Here is a 26,952-nt window from a genome sequence, read left to right as displayed (position 1 = left end):
TCGAGCCCGCGACCAATAAACATGTTCCGCAGCCCCTTCTTGGCGGGCTGACTGCGAAATAGCGGCCGATGCGTCGCTCTCTCGGCTGCTCCACCGACTGCCGCTGGGCCTCGAGACCCAATTAACCGAGTCGTCTACGGTGTGTCGCTCCCTGACGAGCGCGTCGGCTTTCTCGGCGAACGCTACCGGATCTTCAAACGAGACGTCGGCCAACACTAGCCTGACGTCCCGGGGTAGTTTCTCCCGAAAAGCCGCTTCGAAAACCATGCACGGCTGATGGTCGCAACCAAGGTCAGCATCTTGGTCATCAACTCCGACGGTAGCCGCTGCCCCAGCTCTGGTAAATGGAGGAGCTTCAGAGCCCGCTGGTTCTGGCTCCAGCCAAAAGTCCTCAGTAGGAGCCTCTTGAGCCCCACGTACTGCTCCGTTTGGGGTGGACTGGTCAGGTATTGACTGACCCGCGCAGCCACCTTCGACTGCAGACAGCTCACCAGGTGGTGGAACTTCTCCTGGTCTTTCTCCACCCTCTTAAGATGGAACTGGGATTCCGCCTGCACAAACCACAGGTGCGGCTGATGGGCCCAGAACGGCGGTAGGTGAACCTCGCCCGCGCTCGCTCCCACCTGTGACATTCTGCGTGTTCGCTTCAGATTTTACGTTCGGGGTCACCAATGTAGTGAGTCCAAATCGAGCGATGTTATCAAAAGACTTTATTCTTGGTAAAAACCGTGACAAAACGCAACGCACTTACTTTGGACATACACTACTTAACTAGCTAATATAATCTAATCTAATCTCTCCAGTTTGGTGCCAGACACTCCTATACCTCGCGCTCCCGCACCACGTGACCCGTTAGCCCAACCGAGGGCTCGAGACCCCCCCGCCAATCCGTATGTCCCTACAACTGAGTAGTTTACATTTTTAATGTGCAAGTATTGGAAAGGCTGCTCTGTGACATACAGCAACCTCTAACTCACTGCATGAAGAGAGTGGTTAGATTTGGACACAGCATGTGGCTGGCAACACATGGTGGAAAATTGTAGCCTGGTAAAATGTTAATTTCCTCTGTATGGTGTGAAAACAAGGTAATACATTTATCTTACTTCTTTGGTGTCAAGGACGTGGTATTAGAATTTTAAAAAATTGTACATTCTTTTTTTAAAAAAATCCAGTTCTCTCTCATCTTCTATTGTTGTCGTACTCGACAGGGTCCCGTTTTACTCTTCCTCTTCAAATCCCAAACAGTGGGATACGTGATACGGAATGGAGTAAACATTTGACGGCAGGTTTTATGTCACAGAACATCTGAGGAAAATGTGGTTTGAAGACATTCATGACAGTATTTATACCATGCACTGTTTTGGCAGCAAGATCCTTTCTACCCACTTGATACCATCAACTCTCATTACCCTCCTTGTACATTGCCAATGCTAACAGCTCTTTCTTTATCTGCTTTGACTTTACCTGTTGACTCATCTGCGACCATCAATCATCTTCCCATTACATGTTTGATTTCTTCTGTCCTGTGGCTAATTAGTAGTCACATCTTAGCGAGGTCATGTCTTCCATGAGCCCAGCCATCTAAACTATGAATAACCCAAGTATCATTTATAAACATGATGCACAAGAAAGATGCAAACATGATTGAAATGAAAAGAGCAGGATATGAAAAGATCTGAAAAATGCAATTGACTGAACTGTCACAGAACGGACAATTCCAAAAGATATTCATTAGGCATTATGTCCTTCCCTTCCTGTTCAGTATTTCCAGGCTCTTTCAACAGCATTAAGACTCTTCAGCACTTGCAATTCGGTCAGAGGCATGAACACAATTAGAGAACAGTAGCTGCTAAGGGGCTGAACATTGCCAACACTGACCCACCCCAGTTGACTCACTTTGCATTAAGGGAACAGTTATGAAACTAAAATGTGTTCACAAGAGTGAAGCTGTGCATTAGTCTCAGACCTCTTTCAAAGACTAGCTGTAACACACAGTTTTTATTTTAAATGGTGGTAGTCCCAGCATTGCCCAACATGCTCCAATCTGAAAAACAACCATCTATCATGAGTCTGCTTTCTGTTCTTGAGGCTTTTTTTCTCCAATCCACACTGTCACTTATCTCTTCATTCCATGGTTCTTAAATTTTGCTAACCAGCTTTTTACATAGGATTTTCATATTCCTTCTGAAAATACATATGGATGACAAGTACTGCACTCATCTTTTCTATTACTTTAATAAAATGTAATATGCACAGCAAAGCTTCAGTGTACTTTAATGGATTATTATTTAATGGATCAATGTCTAGTGCGAACTCCAATTTCATCCAATGGACATTCCTCCCCTCTCCTTGAATAATGCTGTAATACTGCAAATATAATGCCAAACTATGACAAATGATAACCCTTGGGGAACCACAACCCTCCAAACTAATTTTGTAAAGATTCCCCCTGCCTACTGCAGAGAGGAATCATGTGGACGAGTCAAACATTTTAATCAAATTTCCTTCTACAATACAGGCCTGACCCTGGGTCCCCGTCGTGTCCCCGCGGGCCCCACCCTCATGGCGCCCCGGCACAGATGCTCCACCCCACACATAACTGTGTGTAGGATAGAACCAGTGCACGCCGGAGCACCCGGAGGAAACCCATGAGGCCACAGGAAGCACCCAAAGCCGGGATCAAACCCGGGCCTTCAGCGCTGTGAGGCAGCAGCTCCACCAGTCACCCACAGAACCCACACAACCCATAGAAGCCAACCAAACCACAAACCTGCACGTCTCCACAATGCAGGTGGAAACCCGGCACCCTTTGGAAACCCATGCTGCTGCAGGGAGCGCCCAAAGCTAGGATCTAACTCGCGTCTCTGGCACTGAAAGGTAGCAACTCTACCGTGGTCCCATTGTGTATTTTTTGCCCTTTACTGTTTATTGTGCAATGCGTTTTTTTGGCTGTTTCTTTTCCAATAGTAATGTACATATTAACTCCCTTATAGGGAGTTATAGCGGACAATCGGTAATAAGGGGTAATAAGGGGCACCAAATTAAGTGTGCTCAAGCCTAGATTTGGCATTGGGTTCATAACCTCTTGATTCAGAAATGAGATATTTTCAAGTTAGCCTGTGCAAAGGAATCTGTAGAAAAATTTCATTCACAATTTCTACAAATTCTTGTAAATTAATCTGCCTTTCAATGGTCCTTACAAAATAGCAGTTAAATAATTAGAAGTTAAGAGCACATGTGCTACTTAATAAGTAATCCATGTAGTGTATCTGTGCAGTACCTCTGCATATTTTGACATCGTGCTGGCTTCCACAGCATAGACCTTCCGTGCTCCTGCTTGAATGGCAAAAAATGAAAGGATTCCAGAGCCACAACCAACATCAAGAACAACCTTTAAACAACAAGAATAAAGTCAAAACCTATATTTATCCCAATTGTGCTAAACTTTAGTCACAGGAAATGCTTGTGTGCAGAATGAGTTCCAAGCGCCCTTTACACAAGTTAATGCAATGTGAACAGGTCCTTCAGGGACAGGCAGTGGGCCTCCAACCCCAAATTTTGAGCCCAGCAAATTAGTGGACATACCAAGATTAAATTGTAAGTTTTTGCAATGAATTTGCTCTTCCTAATATTCAATTTCATGTTGCCCACTAGAATCAATTTTCAGCACGGGCGGCACGGTAGCGCAGCGGTAGAGTTGCTGCTTTACAGCGAATGCAGCGCCGGAGACTCAGGTTCGATCCTGACTACGGGTGCTGCACTGTAAGGAGTTTGTACGTTCTCCCCGTGACCTGCGTGGGTTTACTCCGAGATCTTCGGTTTCCTCCCACACTCCAAAGACGTACAGGTATGTAGGTTAATTGGCTGGGTAAATGTAAAAAATTGTCCCTAGTGGGTGTAGGATAGTGTTAATGTACGGGGATCACTGGGCGGCACGGACTTGGAGGGTCGAAAAGGCCTGTTTCTGGCTGTATATATATGATATGATGATATGATAGCAGTAGAGTAAAATGGTAGATAACATTCATGGGTATTAAGGAGAGATACATTTTCAGGCTTTATTTTTCAGGCATCATTTTTTAACATATTAATCCTTATGGAGAATGGTTGGCAAGTTCTTGATTGGATTATTGGATAAAAGAGAATTTCCCAAATTTCTTGATTATCCAAGTGATTTTGTTGCTCTCGTTTCCACCACTACAAAATTAATTTTGCACTGGTCTCATTATCACCAACCCCACCTTTGCACTTTACCTCTTTTCTCATATCATCCCTCGAGCAAACTTGATCCATTGGAGACCCAATCAGTTTCCCTCTACTAAAACTCTGTCCTCACCCTCAATAACTTTTCTCTTTTCAAACTAAAGGTGTAGCCATGGACACTCACCTGGGGCTGAGCTAAGCTTGCCTTTTTGTTGGTTATGTTCAACAATTATTGTTCCAGCATTTTAATGATGGAATTGATGTATAGACTTCTCAATTTTTGGAGTTCTATTTGCACATTAAGATCTCAGTCAATCTGAGTGCCTGTGGCCATTCTTTAAGTGCTACGAATTGTTGCATTTTAGACTACAAGAGTCTCATAATAAAGAGTTTAAAATGAAAAACTTAATTTTCTGAAGCAGCAAATTTGCAGAAGATGACGTTTAGTGGCGACTATGCTCATTTGCTATTGGACTCGATTACAATTTGAAAGTAAATTTAGGATTGAGAAAACTGAGGGGTTAAATGCTATCACATAATAATGAAGAGGTTAAGTCCTGTCCAACTCCACCTTTTGAACACTCACCTTATCCTTAAAATCGACGTGATTCTGGAGTATTGCCCTTTGATAAGTGGCAGTTCTTATATAATCCTGCATCATGTTCTGCTGTTGTGATAAACTGCTATAAAACTGAATAAAAAACAAAAGCACATGATTTTAGTCAGGAGTTGATGAATCCAGAGTTCTAATTTTAGCTACCAGGTTGCTGCCGAGCAAACAGTGGAGTAACGTGGATATTCTATATTTCTATCACTTGTTTTCACTTAGTGTCGGCCTGTTCATGGATAGAGATGACAAGGATATTGATTAAACTCTGAGTGCATCATACAACAAAAATGCTCCTCTCTTATACGCAGCTAAACACTTAATCTGAAGGAAATTTTGCTGAGAGATGAAAGATTTATTTTCCACAGAATTGCTTTTTTTTGTGTGTGATAAGAAAGAGGATCAGTCGGGTATTACAAACCATTCAACAGAGTGATCTTTTCCCAGTGAAAATCTTTCAAATTGGCTTCCATGTTATGCCCACGACTGATCATAGCAATTGAAATGGTTTTACTTTCAGGAAAGCAAGTGCTTAAATTTTGCTGCTTTCCGTTTCCACTCTCCCCGTGGAATTTAAAAGAAATATTTGTAATTTTCCTCTCAACCCCCCAAGCGTTTTATCCTTCATTAAAGATGGCAGAAAGAGATTTAGGGATAAATTTCCCCAGGGAGATAAATGGAATTTAGCCGTAATTAGGTATCAGATTTACATCCAGAAATTTGTTGCAATGGCTGAAACTTTATAGACCAAGAATAAGTAATATGGCTCTGATTAAACAGGAAACATTGGAAACACTCAGTGGGTCAGCTAGGCAACTGCGCAAAAAGAAAAAAAGTTAATATTTCAGACTCTTCGTCAGAATAAACATTTTGGTCCTTGCTCCCCAGATGCTGCCTAACCTGAGGAACATTTACAGCATTTCTCATGAGTACTTGGGTATTAAGAACAAGTTACAATGTAAATAAAAATATAAATTCGTGTGTCAAATTTGTGTGGCTGAAATGTACAGCCTTACATTGGATAATTAAGGGTTCTTTTTATATAAAGAGGGCAACTGAAAAAGATGTGGCTTTGGTCTAGATCTTTAGCTCTTCCCTGCTCAAATCTCAATGCTTCCCAATGGGACCCAAAGGCAGAATCAGTAGGGAGGAATGCTAAAACAAAAACAGAAATGCTGAAAGTCAGTCAAGCGGCATCTGTGGAAAGAGAAACTCATTAATGTTTTTGGTCAGGGACTCTTCCTGCTCTGTTTCATATTCCAGCATCTGTGGTTTCACTTGTTTTCCATTAAGAGAGAAAAGCCAAGCCAAAAATAGAAGAAAGCAGTTCAAACAAAAAGGTATGTGAAAAGGCAAAGAGAAAAGAGAATAGTGCAGGGAAGGATGACCAGAATGCATCAGGGAGGAGTAAGGTTCTACAAAGGTAAGAGGTTACCAGAAAAGAGTTAAAAAAATTACTAAAACCAATCGCCCATTACCTGAAGGTATGCAGCATTCATAATTATTTGGCATAAACAGAAATAAAAGAGCATGAACTGACAGCTCTTGACATTGCAATGGGATTAAGGCTGCAATTGAATGTTCAGCTGGTTTTGTGAAGTGGGAAGGATTGTCAGAAATCAAAAGGAGGTAGGCTGGGAGATGGGGACAATGAGAAGGGACCCGATGGGAGGAGAGAGAGGGTAGTAACAAAATGCTGATCTCTGGAGAGAATGAATGGGTGACATTATCGGGACAAGACCCTTCTTCACTGATGTCAGGGGAGAGGGAGGTACATAGATAATGAAGTGTAAGGTATGAAAACAGGACAAAGGGAATGGAAATCTAAGAAAATGCAGAATAGATCATTGTTAGCTGGGACAAGGTAACAACAAAGCAAACAAAGATAAAATATAGTCAGAGACAGTATGACTGGTCGGAGAACTGGGAAGGATGAGGGATGGAGAGAGAGGGAAAGCAAGGGTTACTTGAAGTCAGGGAAGTTTCTCCGACAAGAGAGAGTGGGTGATGGCAGATGGAGTTGGAGGGGAAGATGCACAGAGTTTCTTCCCCAGAGTAGGTGAATCGAGGACCAGAAGACATAGGTTTAAGGTGAAGGGAAAAAGATTTAATAGGAAGAGGATTACTTTTTCCACACAAAGGCTGGTGGGTGTATGGAACAAGCTGTCAGAGGAGCTATTTGAGGCAGGGACTATCCAAACATTTAAGAAAGAGTTAGACAGGTACACGAATAGGACAGGTTTGGAGGGATATGGATCAAACACGGGCAGGTGGACTAGTGTAGCTGGGACATGTTGGCCGGTGTGGGCAAGTTGGGTCGAAGGCCTGTTTCCATGCTTTATCACTCTATGACTCCAAGCTAGGTGAGCAGGAGCAGGACTGTAGTGGGAAAGAAGGGCATGTGTGGATGGATAGAGATAAGGAGGTTACCTGAGATTTGAGAATTCAATGTTCGTGTTCGTTTTAGACTACCAAGGTTGAATATGAGGTGTTGTTCCTTACGTTTGGTAATGGGGAATGGAATGGAAATGGCTAGCATTCAGGAGCTCCAGGTGGCCATGGTGGACAAAGCACAGGTGCTTGGCAAAGCAGTGCTGGTTGCTAACCATTTTAATCAGTGGAATGCCATTGGTGTCAGTGCATTGTAGAGGATGAACTTAGAATGAATGATTATTGTTTACAAATAAACAGTTGTCCATTTAAAACAGAGATGAAGCAAAGTGTTTTCTCTTGCAAGTTTTTGAAATTCTCTTCCTCAAATATTCCAAGATTCTGTTTCCATTGTCCTTTATGAGCCGGAGGTCGACAAACACTGGATGAGCAAAGGTGTGGATAGAAAGGAAAGGCAGAGCGGGTTTGAGGGGCCACGTGATCTGCTCCTGTTCCTAAATTATAAATTCCTACGAGGTCGCAATCTGGCCTCATCCACATTATTGAACTAATTGTATTCATACAAAGTATGGAAACTAGACACACTTGCATAATTTATACATTAAAAAGTGGTTGCAAAAGAGCATGCTTGATATGCTTTGAACTGTTTGCAACCATTCCCTGTTATTGAGTCATAGACTCATTCAGTTGAACTACTACCCATCAGCAAATTGGACAGTGACACCTGATCTATTGAGGGCAAAACGTGGCTCATTTGTAGGCATATATTTTCCAATGCTTTTCTTCAATGATTGACTGAATGTTTCGCTCAATGACGAGGAATGAGCAACAATCAAGCTGACAAACCAGGAAAAGATCTCACCTGGAAGTACTGTGCTGCAGACGCATCTTCTGTTCGTCGACTGAATGCTGAGGGAACTTTATTGGAGTTTTTGAAGACCTTTAAGGAGTTATGAAAGGTAAAGAATTCTGAAAACAAGAGAAGAAAAACATTACTTTCAAAATAATTCAAATCAACCTATAAAAACCGATGGGTAAAATATTCATAGCTGCTAATGCACAATATTCTTTGAAACACTCTCCTGACATTACATAGTACAATCTGACCCAAGCATTATCAACTTGCACATCTAGGTTGAATCATGGACCATCTTTAACATTTACATCATCACAGGGAAATCTCATTATAACAATTGTGATGTGACTCAAATGAAAGGAAAACTATTTAGATGGCCCTCAGAGGTTTGCAGTGCTGCTGATGTGATGCCTGAAAGGGCAAATGCTCAATATGAACAGACAAATTGGATAATTCAGGTGTCAAGTAGAAGTCTCATCTGGACTTCCTGGTGGAGTGGAGCTAATGATGGAACATGGAACAGTTAAAATCTGCATCCGGAGATTTATAAATAATTCTGACCAAATAAATCTAATGAACTTTTTTGAATGAACTTCTTTGATTTCTAACTTTTCCTCATTTTGATGAAATCTTATTTAACTGAATTATTTAACTGAAAAATCAAGTTTTTCTTCCCAGATTTTGGATATGGTGGACGGACCTGCCGATTCACCCCCGGCTCGTGGCCGCTTATATCCCCGGCTTCCAACTCCACCCCCGACTCGCAAGGTGCACTAGCGAGCCCTTCTTCCCCCACCGCATGGTCTGGTGACATGGCTGTTATTGCGGCTCATGTGGTAGCCTCTGGGTACAGCACTTTCTTCAGGTCACTGCCATTGACAGGACGCATTCGGTCACCATGGGGCTCCCTTCCCTCTCACCAATTGCTGCTTCTTGCTGTTGGCGGTGGCTTTGTACACTCTCCGTTCGACTGCCGCTGCCTCCATACGCCGTCGCTCTGTACACTTGGCCTCTCCCTCTCCCCTCCCCCCTCTCCCCGCAGTGTCTGCCTGTTCTTGGGTCTTGCTGTATGACATTGTCTTATTTGCTAAGGAGTCACAGATGGAATTGAACATTGATCTTGTGATCAAAAGAAAGACCATGACAAAGTAGGTGAAGTTGGTTGGGTCTTGGACACCTTCCAGAGGAACTCCTGTAGTGAGTTGAGGCGAGCTGTGGGTAATTCACCTGCAATTATCTTCACTCATGCAAGGTATGATTCCAGCCACCGGAGTGCTATTCCCTTGATGCACCAATCAGTTTTACCAGGGCCCCTTGATGCCACACGCAGAGAAATGCTGCCATGATGTTAAAGGCTCTCACTCTATCTCACAGTACTTTAGTCCACGTTTGCACAGAGGTTGTTATCAGATCTGGAATCTGGTGATCCTGGTGAAACTGAAACCAGACATCAGTCAACAGGTGAGCACGGGCCGCCTTCAATCACTCTGCTGATGACTGAGAGTGGACTGATCGGGCAGTTTAGATTTCCCCAGCTTTGCAAACAGGCTATACCCGAGAAATTTGGGGAGTTTAGGACAGAAGGTAAATTTGGAAATGTGAGCATTTTCAAGCATTTGTGCAGTTTGGAAATCTGTGTGGTTCAGAAATTTGGGCAGTTGAGGACTGAGAGTCGACTGATTGGGCAGTTTGGATATACCCTGCTTTGTAAACAGGACAAACCGGGGAAATTTCTAGCACAGTTGGGTAGATGACAGTGTTGCAACTGTACTGGAACGACCTGGCTGGAAGCACAGCTCGACCTGTTCTGTATGACAGCAGGGATGGATTCTGCCCAGTTCTCTTAGCTGTTTCTTAATGTTATATGAATTCAATAAGTGGAGAGAGGAGTTAATGACCTAAAAAGTTAGGGATTAAACAAGTTTGAAAATAGTTGAGAACGTGGATAGTGGTAAAGATAGCAAAAGGAAAGGTCGGTGATCAGGTGGAGACCAGAAGAAAATTAATGACACATTTGGTACTGGGTGCCAGATGAAACGTGATCAGATCACAAAAATTGCATCTCTTGGGGGGGGGGGGGGGGGGTGTAAATAAAAATAACATATTTCTGTTAGCTAAAAGACCATGCAAGTATTCACAACATGCTGACAAAGAGAAAATTGGATGGTAATGCTCAGATTTGCAGGTTTAGTTTAGAGATACAGCATGGAAGCAGCCCCTTCAGTCTACGCTGATCACCAATACACTGTTCACACTAGTTCTATGTTATCTCACTTTCTCATCCGCTCCCAACACATTACGGGAAATTTTACAGAGGCCAATTAACATACAAACCCACATCTTAGAGCCATTGTAAGAAGCCAAAGCACCTGGAGGAAATCCGCAGTCACAGGGAGAACATACAAACTCCACATATACAACACCCGAGATCAGGGTTAAACCCGGCTTTCTGACATGACGAGGCAGTAGCACTATCAGCTGCACTAATGTGTAATATGCCAAGACCATTCAAGGACAGGTTAAGCCATTATTATTATTATGTTGCAGGAACGAACCAAGGAGAGGAAAAGATTGATTACTGAATAAACCAGCTTCATATTGCCTAATATTTACCCGTTTAGGAGAAAAGTGGAGAAGGAGCATACGATCCAAAACTTATGTCTGCAATAAGTGCAAGATAGCGGCAACCTTGAACATGAAATGGGAGTGCCCTAAAAAAGTGACCCATTGTCTCACCTTTGCCTGTTACGTAGATTAAGCACGCACTGACTTTCATTTGTCTTGGATAAGGCGGTTATAAAAGGTAAACATTAATTCTGTCATAAGGTTCACATCAGAACCACGGGAATGGTGGTCTCCTGGTTGGATACACCAGTTGGAAAACACCACCATTTATTTGCATGCGTTATTGTAGGATTTCTGCTCCTTTTTGTACGCAATCAATGGCCTAGGAACGGCTCAGTGCTTGAAGGCCCATTAAATGCAAACAGTCAGGTCATTTCAGGGAGAGCACAATTTAGTTGAATAAAACTAACCTCAATAAAATTACATCGCAGGTTTGCACAATGGGACAGGATTAACAAGTTATTTTTGCTCTCTGTAAGGTCTGCATGCACTATCATTATGAAACCAAGGACTATCAAGTCTTGAACAAACTCATTTCAGCCTTGACATGCATGCTAACATTTTCCTTTTAAACTGTTTTACTCTTGTTTGATAAGTTTGAAAGAACATTTGTTAATAGGTAGATTGGATGAATTTAATGCAAATAAATAGGAAAGAGACCATAATGGGGCAAATTATTTTCCTAACTATTTTGTTAAAAAATTCAGTGCAAAAAAAAAAAGTTACAAATCACAGAAGCCATAGATTTAAACAGGACATTCCTATGGAACAGTCCAACTAAATCCGCCGGGTGAATCTGACATGCCAACCACTCTTTGTCATCTGTAGGTGGCTATTGAAATTCAGCAGGCCTTCGATCACCTGAGGCAGAACGGCATTCACAGACTGCTTGACGTAATTTTCAGGGCTGCTCAATTACAAGTGAGCTGCATGCCTGCTTGTCTTGGATGAGAGGCTGGTTACAGTTACATGCTCCAAGACTGCAATACTGCTCCACTATCCCATCAAATTATGGATGGTTGTGGAAGGGAATACAGCCCCATAATTTCAAAATTAAAAAATGCAGATTTAAACATAAATTTGTCAAAGACCTTTAATGAACATAAACCTGTAGGTGCATAAATTTTCGGGTTAATGGAATCGTACCAGATCTATCAAACAATACTTAACTTGCATATTAAAAGATTGGGAACCTTGTGCGAGTATAGGAAAGGGATCAAGAACCATGTGTCACGGTATCAGAACAACCACCTAGTTTTTAAAGTCAGCAAAACGGAAGAGATGGTTGTTCTCCCAGGGTTTACATTTATTAATCTCAACTGTATAGAGGTACAGTGAAAAGCTTTGTTTTGCATGCTATCCAAACAAAACAGATATGCCATACATCAATATAATCAAATCAAACTTGGGAACAATTGATAAAACAAAGGGGAAGATACAGAGTGGAGAATATAGTTCTGAGCATTGTAACACATTACAGTGCATCAGTTCCATAGACAAAGTCCAATGTCCTCATCGACGGAGCTACCGTACAAATGGTCGACAGCTTCAATTTCCTAAACATCCATATCACCTGTTCCATTTACACTGATGCATGATTAAGAAAGTACATCAGCTTTCTTAGGCATCCAAGAAGATACAGCATGTCAATGAGGATTCTCTCCAACATCTGCAGATGCGCTATTGAAAGTATTCTAAAGATTTGCATCTCGCCTTGGTGTGACAACTGCATTGCTCTTGATTGTCTGAATCTGCAGAGGGGTAATCAGAACCCAGTCCGTTAGAGGCTTGTCACTTCCTTCCATCCAATCGATCTTCACAGAGCGTCGCATCAGGAAGGCTGGAAATATCGAGTATCCCTGCCACCCGGCCACTCCCTTTTCTTTCTTCTATATTCTGGGAGAAGACACAGGTGCTTGAAAGTTCCAGACTTAATGGGTACCTCTTGTACCCATGCAGAACTCACTGACTTCATAAATGTCACCACTAATTTCCATTCTGCTCTTAAATATACTTGGACCATCTCCGACATCTCCCTACCGTTTCTGGATCTCACCATCTAGACAGACTAGTGACTGACATCTACTACAAACCTACTGACTCCCACAGCTATCTTGACTACACTTCTTCCCACCCTGTTTCCTGTAAAAACTCTATCCCCTACTGCCAATTCCTCCGTCTACGCCGCATCTGCGTCCAGGATGAGGTGTTTCATACTAGGGCATCAGAGATGTCCTCATTCTTTAGGAAACGAGGGTTCCCCTCTTCCATTATAGATGAGGCTCTCACTCGGGTCTCCTCTATATCCCGCAATTCCGCTTTTGCTCCCCCTCTCCCCATTCGTAACAAGGATAGAGTCCCCCTTGTCTTCACCTTCCACCCCATCAGCCTTCGTATACAACAAATTATCCTCCAACATTTCCGTCACCTCCAACGGGATCCCACTACTGGCCACATCTTCCCATCTCCACCCCGTTCTGCTTTCCACAGAGACCGTTCCCTCTGTAACTCCCTGGTCCACTCGTCCCTTCCCTCTCAAACCACCCTCTCCCCAGGTACTTTCCCCTGCAACTGCAGGAGACGCAACACCTGTCCCTTTACCTCCCCCCTCGATTCCATCCAAGGACCCAAACAGTCTTTCCAGGTGAGGCAGAGGCTCACCTGCACCTCCTCCAACCTCATCTATTGTATTCTCTACATCGGCGAGACCAAACGCAGGCTCAGCGATCATTTCGCTCAACACCTTCGCTCAGTCCGCCTGAACCAACCTGATCTCCCGGTGGCTCAGCACTTCAACTCCTCCTCCCACTCCCAGTCTGACCTTTCTGTCATGGGCCTCCTCCATTGTCATAGTGAGGCCCAGCACAAATGGGAGGAACAGCATCTCATATTTCGCTTGGGCAGTTTACACCCAGCGGTATGAACATTGACTTCTCTAACTTCAGATAATTCCTCTGTCCCTCTCTTTCCCCTCCCCTTTCCCAGTTCTCCCACTGTCTTCCTGTCTCCAACTACATCCTATCTTTGTCCCGCCCCCTCCCCTGACGTCAGTCTGAAGAAGGGTCTCGACCCGAAACGTCACCCATTCCTTCTCTCCTGAGATGCTGTCTGATCCGCTGAGTTACTCCAGCATTTTGTGTCTACCTTCGATTTGAACCAGCATCTGCTGTTATTTTCCTACACATCAGGACCACTACTGATCATTTTCATAGAAGTCGACAGATATACCAAGGAATTAAAAATAAAAAAATCCTTTGTTTATTCTTTTCCAGTATTTTCAATTTTTATTACAGATATTGGAAATCTGAAATAAAAAACTGGAAACACTCAGAATAGACAGCACCCCAGGAGAGAGAAACAAAATGAATGTTTCGGGCCAATGCCTTTCATCAACTCAAAAGTTAAATGTTTCTGCCTCCACAGATGCTGCCTGACCTGATGAATATTTGCTGTATTTTGTTTTATTTCTGCAAGGAATAAATTGGTTTATTTCAACAATGCAGCCTGTTCCAGACCTGCAATCTGCTCCCCATCATTCAACACCTTCCCCCAGGGTTCACCAGGGGCTCTACTTGGCATTTAAGTTGACTGATTTTGTAAATTACTGACCATCGAGGGCTGTTGAAACATGCTGGTTTTAAGATAATAGAAACAAAGAAAATACGTGCAGTAGTAGGCCAATCAGCCCTTCCAGCTAGCACCGCCATTCAATATGTCATGGCTGATCATCCAGAATCATCTACTGTATCCGTTGTTCAAGATGTGTACATCGGTGAGACCAAACACAGAGTGGGCAATTGTTTCGCGGAACACCTTCGCTCAGCCCGTGTGAACCAACCTGATCTCCCGGTTGCTGGACACTTTAATTCTCCTTCCCATTCTTGCACAGACCTTTCTGTCCTAGGTCTCCTCCATTGTCAGTGAGGTTAAATGCAAATTGGAGGAACAGCATCTCATATTTCGCTTGGCCACCTTACAGCCCAGTGGTATGAATATTGATTTCTCTCACTTCAGGTAGCCCCGGCATTCCCTCTCTTTCTCTCTCTCTCTCTCTATCCCTCCCCCATCCAAGTGGTTTCACCCAACAAACAGCTTAAAATGGCCTGTTTCCTTTATCATTGTTACCTTTTTGCATATCTTTCTTTCATTGTTCTTTATCTCTCCACATCACCGTCCACATCTCTCGTTACCCTTATCCCTAACCAGTCTTAAGAAGGGTCTCAACCTGAATCACCCATTCCTTCTCTCCAGAGATGCTGCCTGTCCCGCTGAGTTACTCTAGCTTTTTGTGTCTATCCAGAATCAGTACACTGTTCCTGCTTTCTCCCCATATCTCTTGATTCAGTTAGCCCTAAGAGCTATATCTAACTCTCTTGAATACATCCAATGAATTGGCCTCCAATGCCTTCGGTGGCAAAGAATTCCACAGATTCACAACGCTCTGGCTGAAAATGTTTTTCCTCATCTCAGTCCTAAATGGCCTACCCTTAATCTTAAACTGTGACCCCTGGTTCTGGACTCCCCCAACATCAGGAACATTTTTCCTGCATCTAGCCTGTCCAATCCCTCAAGAATTTTGTATGTTTCTATAAGATCCCCTCTCATCCTTCTAAATTCCAGTGATTATAAGCCCGGTCGACCCATTCTTTCATCGTATATTAACCTGGTGAACCTACACTGCATTCCCATGGCTCAAGGCATAAGGACACGTTCCCCAGCAGCATCTCAAGTCCTGGGCTTAGGGGCACGGTCTGCCGACCCCATCATCGTGCATGGTTACTGGTGCATGATGCATTATTTTCTGATAACATGGGCCACTCCACAGACCAGCACATTGAAAGTCCTGTACATGGCCAGGAAGTTTAGACCATGTTATACACTAGTATTATTTTGCTCATGTGATCATGAAATCACTGGAGCACAAAGAGGGCATTTGACCCGACAGTTCCAAGTTCACACTCTACACAAAAATCTATTCAGTTCATGCTCCTACTTCTTCCCTGCCACTCTACGAATTATCTGCCTCCTTGACCATCCAATTCACTTTTGAAAAACCAAACTAATTCTTCACCACGCTAAAGCCATCATCCATCTCCCCTTACAGATACCCAAATTTACTGCAATTGAACTTGCTAGCTTGTGCAATAGAATGAAAAGTAGTTTTAAAATGTAGCCATTTATTAATCTAGGAACATTGAAACTGCAACGGTAAAGACAACTAATAACTAATCTAGTTTACTTTCTATCTGCTGGCCACATGACGTATCAAAGGAAGTGTTGGCTAATTATAAAAATCAATCTGTCAAAGAGTCCATAACAGGCTTCAGGCAACAGCAGAGGGTGGTGTAATGGTGAGACTTTGGACTAGAGGTCCAAACATCTCCCAGGAATTACTGTTTCTTTGCAAGGTGATACATTTCCATTTGTACATATCAACTATCTTTAGCAGCTGACCTGAGAAAGAACAAGCAGATGGACATCTCCGAACAACTAAACAGAGCTTTGTGAATTGAAGGACTGCCTGTCAATCCTTGAAGCTTTTCACTGTACCTCGGGGAAACGAACAGACACAAATATAAATAAAGCAGAGTGAAATTTATCTTTCTTCAAAGTAAACTTTCAGAAGATTAAATAAAAATTGTATAAATATATCCGGGACATTTAAGTTGTGACATTTGTTTTATTTGCAGAAATAGTTTTCAATGCAAGAAGTAAAAAACAAATGATAAAATAAATGTGAGAAATACACTACTCTCATGTCCAGAAAAGTCATGACAAAGCCAAGTTTTAACAGGACTACACAAACATTTCCACCTACCTAACCAAAAATTATTTCAGCAAATTCTAATGAAACATTGCCTATTTTCATCAAACCCAACTGTGATTTATTTTATGGTATGAAGTTACTTTTGATTGTCCATAAAATCCAGTCCATATTATAGCATGGGATATCACCAAAATAGGGGGAAAGATTTTTACTACTTTGGAAGCAAACTAATTAAGTATTTGATAAGAAATGACACAATATCTAAGAGATGTAGCTAGAAAAAAACAGACTGGAGTACATAGATTCTCCCAAGGAGTCCACATTGGAGGACGGACGAACACACACAAGGGGGAATTGCAAACAACAGTTCTTGGTCTGTGTGGGACTGAGATCGATTTCAGTGACTGGAATAATGGGCCAACCCTGTGCACCGTCCCATGCCTTTGTTATGAAAGAACATTTTTCTCTTCCACCATAAAGCTGATGAGATTCTATGTCTTTAGATATTTGTCCATTTATATTGAGGAGGGAACCATCAAAGAACAACACTTAGGAGTCTGTATTGTTCAGATTTTCAGTGATAAATTGTACTGGGTGTCATGATTCCCTAAATTAGCACAACACTCAAGACACCAGGATAGGTGTCGGTACGGTACGGTAGCGCAGCGGTAGAGTTGCTGCTTTACAGCGAATGCAGCGCCGGAGACTCAGGTTCGATCCTGACTACGGGTACTGCACTGTAAGGAGTTTGTACGTTCTCCCCGTGACCTGCGTGGGTTTTCTCCGAGATCTTCGGTTTCCTCCCACACTCCAAAGACGTACAGGTATGTAGGTTAATTGGCTGAGTAAATGTAAAAATTGTCCCTAGTGGGTGTAGGATAGTGTTAATGTACGGGGATCACTGGGCGGCACGGACTTGGTGGGCCGAAAAGGCCTGTTTCCGGCTGTATATATATGATATGATATGATATGATGATATGATAGAAGATACTAGCTTGAATCCAAATTGAGGATGTCGCAGCAAATCTACACGAAGAACCAAAAAGGCACTAAGCAATTCATGTAAAATAAGCAATTGGATGATATATTGGTTCAGGTTATTGTAAAATACCCAGGCATTACAAGGAAGACATCCAAAACTAACCTCTGTTGGACTGGACCACACAAGCTCTGCATCACATACTCACCATTAAGCGAGTTAAACTGAAGTAACACACTGTTGCATCCCACTGTAATGAGGAAGGCCTGTTTCCCCACCCGGCAGCTTTCCGTCTCCCGGTTGATGGAGCATTTAAACACACAAACACCATTTCCTGAAAGAAAGCAAGCGTATATTAGTACACCAACATCAGTTCTCATTTGAATCTGTGCTGCAATGCCTGTTATCCATTCAAGATCTTGCTAATATATAATCTCAACAAAAGAGCAGGCTATTTTCTTTGGCATCCTCACGGCTAACTCCTGTACAAATCAAATAAACAAAATGCTGGAGTAACTCAGTGGTTCAGGCAGCATTCTTAGAGAACATGGATAGGCGACGATTCAAATCGGGACCCTTCAGGATTTTCTTTGTTAAATCAGCATCTGCAGTTCCTTGTTTCTCCACTGTACAAATGCTCTGTTGACTGACTAATATTTGTGTGGCCTTCTTGTGTAAATCGGAGTTTAGGGTTGATTTGGGATATTTATTTTCATGCATGGATTAGCACCTCATTACCCTGCAGATGTTGTTACAGAGTCAAAGCAATGTTTGCAATTGCCATAGAGCCTTCCTGTAAGGTTGACTGAGGAGTATTCGTTTTGTACAAAACACATAATCCAGTAATTACTGTTGTAAAGAGAAGGCCCAGAGGCTTTTGAGATTATGAAATGGTTAATGAAAAAGAAAAAGGTTTTCTTAAAGAAAAATCAAATAGAAGTCATAAATACAGATCAGCAAAACCAATAAGGGATTCCGGAGCAATTTCTTTATCCAACATAGTCAGACGGTGGAACTCACTATAAAATGAATGACAATAACTTTTTAAAGGCAGACAGCATAAATGCATCCAATAAACCACATTAAGATTATGCTGAACACACCAGGACCAAAATATATTACGCACAAAGTGCAATATGTGCCACAATTGACTGAATGATTTGTTCCTATATTGTAGCTCTACAACACGGTTCCCAGTTCTTACCAATGACACGTGTGAACAAGCTGTAGAAATTTAGTTTTGTTTATTGTCATGTGTAACGAGGTACAGTGAAAAGCTTTTGTTGCGTGCTAACTATCCAGCGGAAAGACAATACATGTTTACAATCGAGCCATTCACAATGTACAGATACATGATAATTATGATTGTAATTGATTTTATTAGCCAAGTATGAAAACAAGTATGTAAATCATACGAGGAATTTGATTTGCCATACAATCATACCGAAAAAGCAACAAAACATGTAACCACATAAAAATGTAACATAAACATCCATCACAGCGGCTCCTCCACATTTCTCCCTGTGATGGAAGGCATAACGTCTTATCTTCTATCCTCCTTTTTCTACCGCGGTCGGAGGACTCGAACCATCCAGTCGGGGCCATTGAAGCTCCCGCAGCCGGCGATCAAAGCTCCCACATCAGGGCATTCGAAGCTCCCATGATCGGGGCGGTCGAAGCTCCTGTGGCTTGGAACTCCCGAAGTCGATCCCTAACCAGGGACCGCAGGCTCAACAATGTTAAAGTCAGCAAGCTCCCGCAGTTGGAGCTTCTGAGGTTGATCCCTCGCAAAGGGACCGCCAGCTCCGAGATGTTAAATCCGCAGGCTCCCATGGTTGGAGCTCCCAAGATTGATCCCCAGCAAGAGGCCGCCAGCTCCACGATGTTAGGCCGCAGTGCAGACGAAGATATAAGGAAAAAGTCGCATCACAGTCGAGGAGAGATTTAAAAAGTCCCCCCCCCCACATAATACAAAACTAAAGATACACTCAAACAACATTTAACTAGACTAAAAAACAACAGAGAAAGGGACGAGACAGACTGTTGGCGAGGCAGCCATTATAAGGCGCCACCCGGTGATCAGAGAATAACATTTAGTGCAAGGTAAAGCCAGTAAAGTCCGATTAAGGATAGTCCAAGGGTCCCTGTTGAGGTAGAAAGTAGTTCAGCACTGCTCTCTGGTTGCGGTAGGATGATTCAGTTGCCTGATAACAGCTGGGAAGAAACTGCCCCTGAATCTGGTGGTGTGTTTTCACACTTCTATACCTTTTACCTGATGGGAGAGGGGAGAAGAGGGAGTGACCAGGGTGATTATACTGGTTGGCCTTGCCGAGGCAGCGGGAGGTATAAATGGAGTCAATGGAAGGGAGGTTAGTTTGCGTGATGGTCTGGGCTGCGTCCACAATTCGCTGCAATTTCTAGCAGTCTTGGATGGAGCTGTTCCCAAACCAAGCTAGTAAGCAAGCAATGCATTCATTCCCAAAGGGAATAACACAGTCACAGACAGAGTATCCATCTCCATATGTGTAGCACCCAAAGTCAGGATTAAACCTTGGTCCCTGAGAACAATTTGCTGAAAACAGTTCAGAGAACGTTTACTGGAATAATACTTTGAATCGGCAAGTTTTCCTCTGAGGAATGGTTTGACAGACTATTCTTATAAACCTTTGGAGTTCAGAAGTGAGAGAATAGATCTGATTAATACATGCAATATCTTGAGGGTTAATGAGGTGTATGTTTTCTCTTGTGGGAGAATCTCCAACAGTTCAAAATGAGGGGTTGCTATTTAGGATATCTCAGTCAAACATTAATTAGATGCAGTCAGTCTGGCTTTGTTAGAATTAAATTCTTCAAAGAGGTGACGAAGTATACTGAGAAAGGCAATGTGGCCTACGTAATCTATTTTGACTCCAGCAAGGCCTTTGATAAGTTCACAGATTGTTCACTGGTCCAACATGTTAGAGCCCATGGTATACAGGGGTATTAAACTGGATCCAAAATTGACTTGGTAATAAGAGACAGAGGGGAATGGAGGAAATGTGTAAGAAGGAACTGCAGATGCTGGTTTAAACTGAAGATAGACACAAAAAGCTGGAGTAACTCAGCGGGACAGGCAGCATCGCTGGAGAGAAGGAATGGGTGACGTTTTGGGTCGATGCCCTTCTTCTGGAAGGCTGCTATTGTGATTAAAAGCCATAGTGTACCATTGGGATTGAACACCAATACATTAACAATTTGGATGGGAATGCAGGAGGTATGATTAGCAAGTTTGCAGATGGCACATCAAAATGCTGATGCCATTAATAGCTAGAAGCATAATTTTAGCTACAGGACAACATTGAGTAATTGATAATCAGGGCAAAGCAACGCAGATCAAATTTAATCCTGCGTAAGAAGGAACTGCAGAAGCTTCTTTATATCAAAGATGGAAACAAAATACTGGTGTAACTCAGATCAGGCAGCATCTCTGGAGAAAAGAAATATGTGATGTTTCTGGTACGAACCCTTCTTCAGGCAGACTTTGGAATTTAATCCCAATAGGTGAAAGATGATGCATTTCAGGAGGACTAATAAGGTTATGCGATATACAATGAATGGTTACCATACAATGAATATATATTCATTGCGATATACAATGAATATACCCTGAGGGGTATTGAGGAACAGAGGAGACGGTATATAAATCCAAGGATCCCTGAAGACGATGACACTGATTAAGAATGTTCACGGGATACTTACTTGCACAGAAGAATAGGGGCGTTTTGGTACAACTCCATAAAACATTGATTAGGTCACATCTGGTCTATTGAGTACAATTCTGATCAGCACATCACAAGAAGGATGTGATTGTACTGGAGGGGTTTCAGAAGAGATTCACCAGGATGTTGCCTGGGATGGAATGTTTCAGTTATGAGGATGGGCTAAATAGATTATGTTTCTTTTCCATGGAATAGAGACTGTAGAGAGGTAGACCTGATCGAAAGTATAAATCCTCAATGCTCCAGAAAAAACATCAACATAATCAAAGATTGCCTGGACCCCAGTCATTCCCTTTTATTCCCTCCTCCATCAGGTGGAAGATACAAAAGCTTCAATACCAGGGCTTCTTCCTCACTGTTATCACACTGAATGGTTCTGTTATAAACTAAGGGCACAGTGCTGATCTCCCAGCCTACCTCATTGTGCCACTGTACTTTAACTGCTCCCTCTGTAGCTGTAACACAAAATCTACCACTCTGACTATTTTACTCTTTGTACTCGTGTATGGCTTGACTGTGTTCATGTTTGGTACGATTTGACTGGATAGCACACAAGCAAAGTTTTTCAGTGTCTCAGTACAAGTGATAATAAAGCAAATACTATACCGATTGTTCTATCTTCTATCCTCCCTCGTCGGGCAAAAGATTGAAAGCACATATTACCAGGTTTATGTTTATTATTGTAAAATGCTTTATATTGCATGCTCTCCAGAGATCAGATAATACAATACATAAATGTAATCAAGTCCAGCACTAGTGCAATAGCCAGAGCAAAAGGAGAAGATACAGAATATAATTCTCGGCATTGCTGCGCATCAACTCTATAGATAAAGCCAAAAGTTTTCAATACGGTAAAGGTAAATCAGACAGTACCCTAGCTTATGGAATGATCATTCAGAAGCCTGATAATAGAAGGGAAGAAGCTGGTCCTGGGTCTGGTGGTGCATGTTTTCAAGCTTCAGTACCTTCTGTCTGATGGGAGCAGGGAAAAGGTGGAATGAACAAGGGGGGATAAGTCTTTGATTATGTCCGCTGGTTTTCTGAGGCATCACAAAATTTAGATGGAGTCAATGGTAGGATATCTGGTCTGTGATGGACTGGGCTACATCTACAACTCTGCTATTTCTTGCAATCTTGGACAGAGCTGTTCCCAAAATAAGTTGTGATGATTAAGAGGGGTAGAGATTGGGTTAGTTGAATCTTACCCCCTTAGCAGAGGTGTATAAAAGCAGAGGCCATAGATTTGAGAAAATGGTAAGGCGTTTAGTGGCGTTCTTAGGAAGAAGACATTTTCCTCAGAAAATAATTGAAGAATGCATTAACTGGAGGCAGCTACTCTAATAATATTGAAGTACCAAGGCAGACACTTGCATCACCAGCATGGAAGGGTACAGGGCAAATGTTGGAAAATGGTATTGATGTGGACAGGATGAACAAGGTGGACAAAATAACCCGTTCTTGTGTTGAACCTGCGAGGCTGAGTGGGGGGCTGTGCCATCCACACAGTTTATAAAATCCGCCTCATTATTACCAATAGATCAGAAATGATCAATAATTAATTTCAATGTCTAATGAAATGGGCATTGTCCCACTGTAATAGCTGTTAAGTTACCAGGAGGGCAATGAAATGAACTCAGTTGCAGACATCCCACATTTGAAAATGTCACTGCAGGACCACACTGACACCTGCCAATTTTATTCCAAAATAATATTTTTCAGAGCTTATATTCAAACTAAGTGAGCATTTGTGAGAGGTATACTCGCCCTACGAGATCAACCTATTTCTTATACAGTTCTGCCACTCCTTAGTTTCTGCCTGACTGAGAGCATATTCTGGGCCACTCCAGAGAAACAAAGCCAAGATCACAAGAAAAAATGTTATCCTTTTCTATCAACATGAAGAAATACAGAACTCCTGCCAAAATCTTGTCCTGGTATGGAAATAAAATGATAAACTAGGGAGATTACCCACCATTTTTGATTATACCCACTTTACAGTTACCCTTGGATGCATTCCTCTGACCAAATGAAGCAAATTTAACATCCATGATTGAAGCTGCAAAACATTGCATCCATTACAACTGGAGAATGAATTGCCTCAGTTTAATTCTAATGAGATAAATATTATGCATTTCATAATACAGAAAATAATGCAAAATATGTAAATTGTTAACATCCCTCTCTATCTTCTTAAGTATACTTAAAAATATGAAATCATATATGAAATAAATTGATTTTTAAATGTTCTCTCGTAATCTTTAGTAATTTGATTTTTTGTTCTCATCTTTCCTCTACATATATTTATCATTCTATTGCAAGATTCACTGTTAAAATTAATGTTCAACTGCAAATACTGGGAACTGGGAATTCTCTGCTAATTATTTGTTAAGTTACACATCTCAGTATTTGCACACAAAGCACTGCTGCATCCCGACAATTCTTAACCATAAACCCACATTATATGTTACCGTGGAATTAAGGAGGTACAGAGCTTCCTTATCAAGTGCTGAAGATGCATTTAAGGTTTCAAGGTCAGTTTATTGTCACATGTACCAATGAAGGTACAGTGAAATTTGAATTACCATACAGCCATACTTTTTTTAAAAAAACCACTACTACATAAAAGTTAACATAAACATCCACCACAGCAGATTCCATGTTCCTCACTGCGATGAAAGGCAATAAAGTCCAACCTTCTTCCTCTTTTATTCTCCCGCAGTCGCGACAGTCGAACCGGTGGAAACCCCCACGTCGGGGTGGTCGAAGCTCCCATAGCTTGGAGCTCCCGAAGTCGGTCTCTAATCAGAGACCGTGAGCTCCGCGATGTTAAAGTCCCCAGGCTCCCGTGGTTGGAGCCACAAAATCGATCCCAGACAGGGAGCGTGAGCTCAGTGATGTTAAGTCTGCAGGCTCCCGCAGTGGAGCTCTCAAAGTCGGTCTCCAGCAAAGGCCACCAACTCCTCGATGTTAGGCCGCCGTGCGGACGGAGATACGATAGGGGAAAAAAAATGTACATCTCCGTCGAGGTAAGAATTTAAAGTAGCCATCGGGTTTTGGAAGCATTGATTCAGGGAGATGTATTTCTAAGTTGTGAGCATCCTGGATCACATGATCATTGCTGGATCATTGCAGGGTGTGCCTTCCTTTTTAATGATTTGCCATGTGCTTATCTCATCTTCTCCACATTTAAAAGATCAGAAGGGGCATGCAGCTCTAATCACAGCACAAAACTTGCAGAAAACCAGTGTATATCACATTCGAACAGTATAGTACCACGCAGCTGGTATCTGTCATTGGACAGAAAGTTGTATTTATTCTGACTGAGTGGTCAGCATGATTTTTTTTAAATTCCAAGCATTTTGAAAATGTAAATGTCCAGGGCTTAGGTTGAAAGGCTCAGACAGACCTTATGAATAAGTAGTTTGGTGACCTTGGATCGAGAAATCAAAGTTCCAGGCAAACAAGCTTTTTATATGGCTTCTGAGCTAGTAGAAAGGAAATGAATAATTTTGCAACAGAAACAAAATAAAATACAATTGAGTGAGATACAAAACAAAACGACAGATAAAACTTCCAGCACCATTCCTGGATCCTTGCTACCCTTCCTCGCAAACGAGCAATATGGAAACTTCAGTCCAAAGTCATTTGAATTCACACCAGAACTAAAATGGTGCACTCAAGCAATCATGCCTCTTTTATTTAGGAAATGGCTGAAATGCATCTCGACTTCATTTTTCTTGATAAACTTAATTAACAAACAACCGTAACTGGAATACGCCGATTGACTCAGAATACAGAGTATTTCAGATACTCAATACTCGGTAGTGCTAAAACAGAACACTTACCGACTTCATCCCCAGACAGCAGAATTCCAGTTATTATTGTGCCCTCTTGCTTTTCCACATATGGTCTGTCAAATCCTTTTACCAGTTTAAATGGGATTAGTGTAATTGGGTGTTTGATGTCATGTGAACTTGATGGAGCAAGAGACATTTCTTTTCTGTCTTGAATCTCATTACCGATTCAACTTTCAAACCTTTTAATTCAAAGAAATACATCATAAGCTTATGCTGTGTTTCATTATAACTCGAGGCTCCAAATCCTGATATTTCTCTGGTCATTATGTGAATACTCTCCCCAAACCATTTAAATTTCACAAAAAAACTGCAGGCTGCTGGAAATCCAAAGTAAGATCAGAAAATGCTGGAAACACTCAGCAGGTGGGAAGAGAAACAGAGTCAATGTTTCAGGATGGGGACCTTTCATTAGAATTTATATCTTTCTTTTGATTTGATGCCCAATTCTGAAACACGGCTCTCCACAAACTCTTTGTACCCCTGTTCTTTCTTTTAATCGTTTATGTGAACTCTCAAATAATTTCAGTTCTAAGAGGCTCACATTTACAAAATAAATGCACTATATTGCTCTCAGATCCATTGAGAATGGCCTTGATGCTTTACATTAAATCATAGCTCCATAACTTTTCCCACTCAGATAGTTTATGTTCTCTTGCAACTTCCTTCTCATTTTCGTGCAAACTACTGTTCAATGTGACATAAACAAATGTCCATTCATAAATATTTAAATGATGAATTATTATTCCCTTTATTCTTCCTCTCCGACCTTCCAATTGCATTTATTAAAATTACTACCGGTAGCTAAATGTCTATTGTTTATAATTAATTTCTCATGGTGCCATAATCAATGCATCCTGTAATTTCACACAGCCCTGTTCATCAAGCTATAAACCCTCCTAAAAAGATAAAACTGTAGCAAACAAACATGACTTACTGCAACATATCCATGGGAGCACTCTTTAGTCAGCTGACATCTTTCAAATTCCCTGTCAATATGTCTTTGCTGATGGATTCAACTTCTCCATAATTGAACATGGGCTGCTATGTTTTCCTTGCTCTTTCTCTTTATAAACAGATATTTTAAATGACATTTTCAATTTTTCCAATCTAAAGCTCAAGGGGTATATAAAAGAATTCCCGAAGCAGCCCATCAACCTTGAAAGAATTATCCTAATCCCAGAAAATGGCAGTGTCAAAATACTTTGTTCCCTATTTGAATACGTTTCCCTCCAATGATATTCTCCTGTTTGGCATTTTATGACCCGTTTCCACCTAGACAACGAAAGCTGTAATCAAATTATTTTGAGCTTTAATAGCTCTTATTTTTATCCTTATTGCATTTTAAAGAAAATATGAGTCACAGATCTAAACATCCACACCATCCCCAAGAGCCACAAATAGAAGTAAGCTTGTGCTAAATATCCTCCTGTCAATCTGATGCAAAATCCTAGTTTGAGGGTTTTCAGGTTATGTAGTAATGAAAGTCACTGGGGTAAACGGTAGTATGACCCGCTGAGTTACTCCAGCATCTGCACTTCACATCTACCCACTCTTTTGTATTTGCTGTATCTAAACACGCTGGAAACACACAAGTGCATACGTAATAAAAATAAGTAGTAGAAAAGTGAATGCTGGACACAGGAGAACATTTGAACTGTTCTTTCAAATATTATTTTTGGAGATTTCTCATACACACAATTAACTGGTGTACTCAAGTATGGCCCATAAATGTGGACATTTAAACGGCATGCTAGCAATATCTAACTTTTCAGATGTGATTTTGCTGATATTGGTTATTGATATTGCCCAGGTCAATCACAGGAGCTCGACAGATGAATTGAAGCACAAGAAAAACACACTGAGTTTACAGCACAGAAACTGGGGTGTCAGTGTTTTGTTAATTCCAGAC

General features: G+C 41.7%; 1 protein-coding gene across 2 annotated transcripts in view; it reads right to left on the bottom strand.

Moving 5' to 3' along the window:
• carm1l (coactivator-associated arginine methyltransferase 1, like) overlaps window positions 1-26,952 on the bottom strand; it is a 68,916-nt gene that overhangs the window by 29,852 nt on the left and 12,112 nt on the right. For both annotated transcript variants that reach the window (XM_078396068.1, XM_078396067.1), the window contains exons 2-5: window positions 17,637-17,762; window positions 8,064-8,170; window positions 4,790-4,894; window positions 3,281-3,391 (exon numbers count right to left, since the gene is read on the bottom strand). In XM_078396068.1, coding sequence (XP_078252194.1) covers window positions 3,281-3,391; window positions 4,790-4,894; window positions 8,064-8,170; window positions 17,637-17,762 — 449 coding nt within the window. The remainder of the gene's footprint in view (window positions 1-3,280; window positions 3,392-4,789; window positions 4,895-8,063; window positions 8,171-17,636; window positions 17,763-26,952) is intronic.

The sequence above is a fragment of the Rhinoraja longicauda genome, chromosome 3 (assembly GCF_053455715.1).
Source record: "Rhinoraja longicauda isolate Sanriku21f chromosome 3, sRhiLon1.1, whole genome shotgun sequence".
NCBI classification, from domain to species: domain Eukaryota; kingdom Metazoa; phylum Chordata; class Chondrichthyes; order Rajiformes; family Arhynchobatidae; genus Rhinoraja; species Rhinoraja longicauda.
This window is presented reverse-complemented; position numbering and strand designations above follow the sequence as displayed.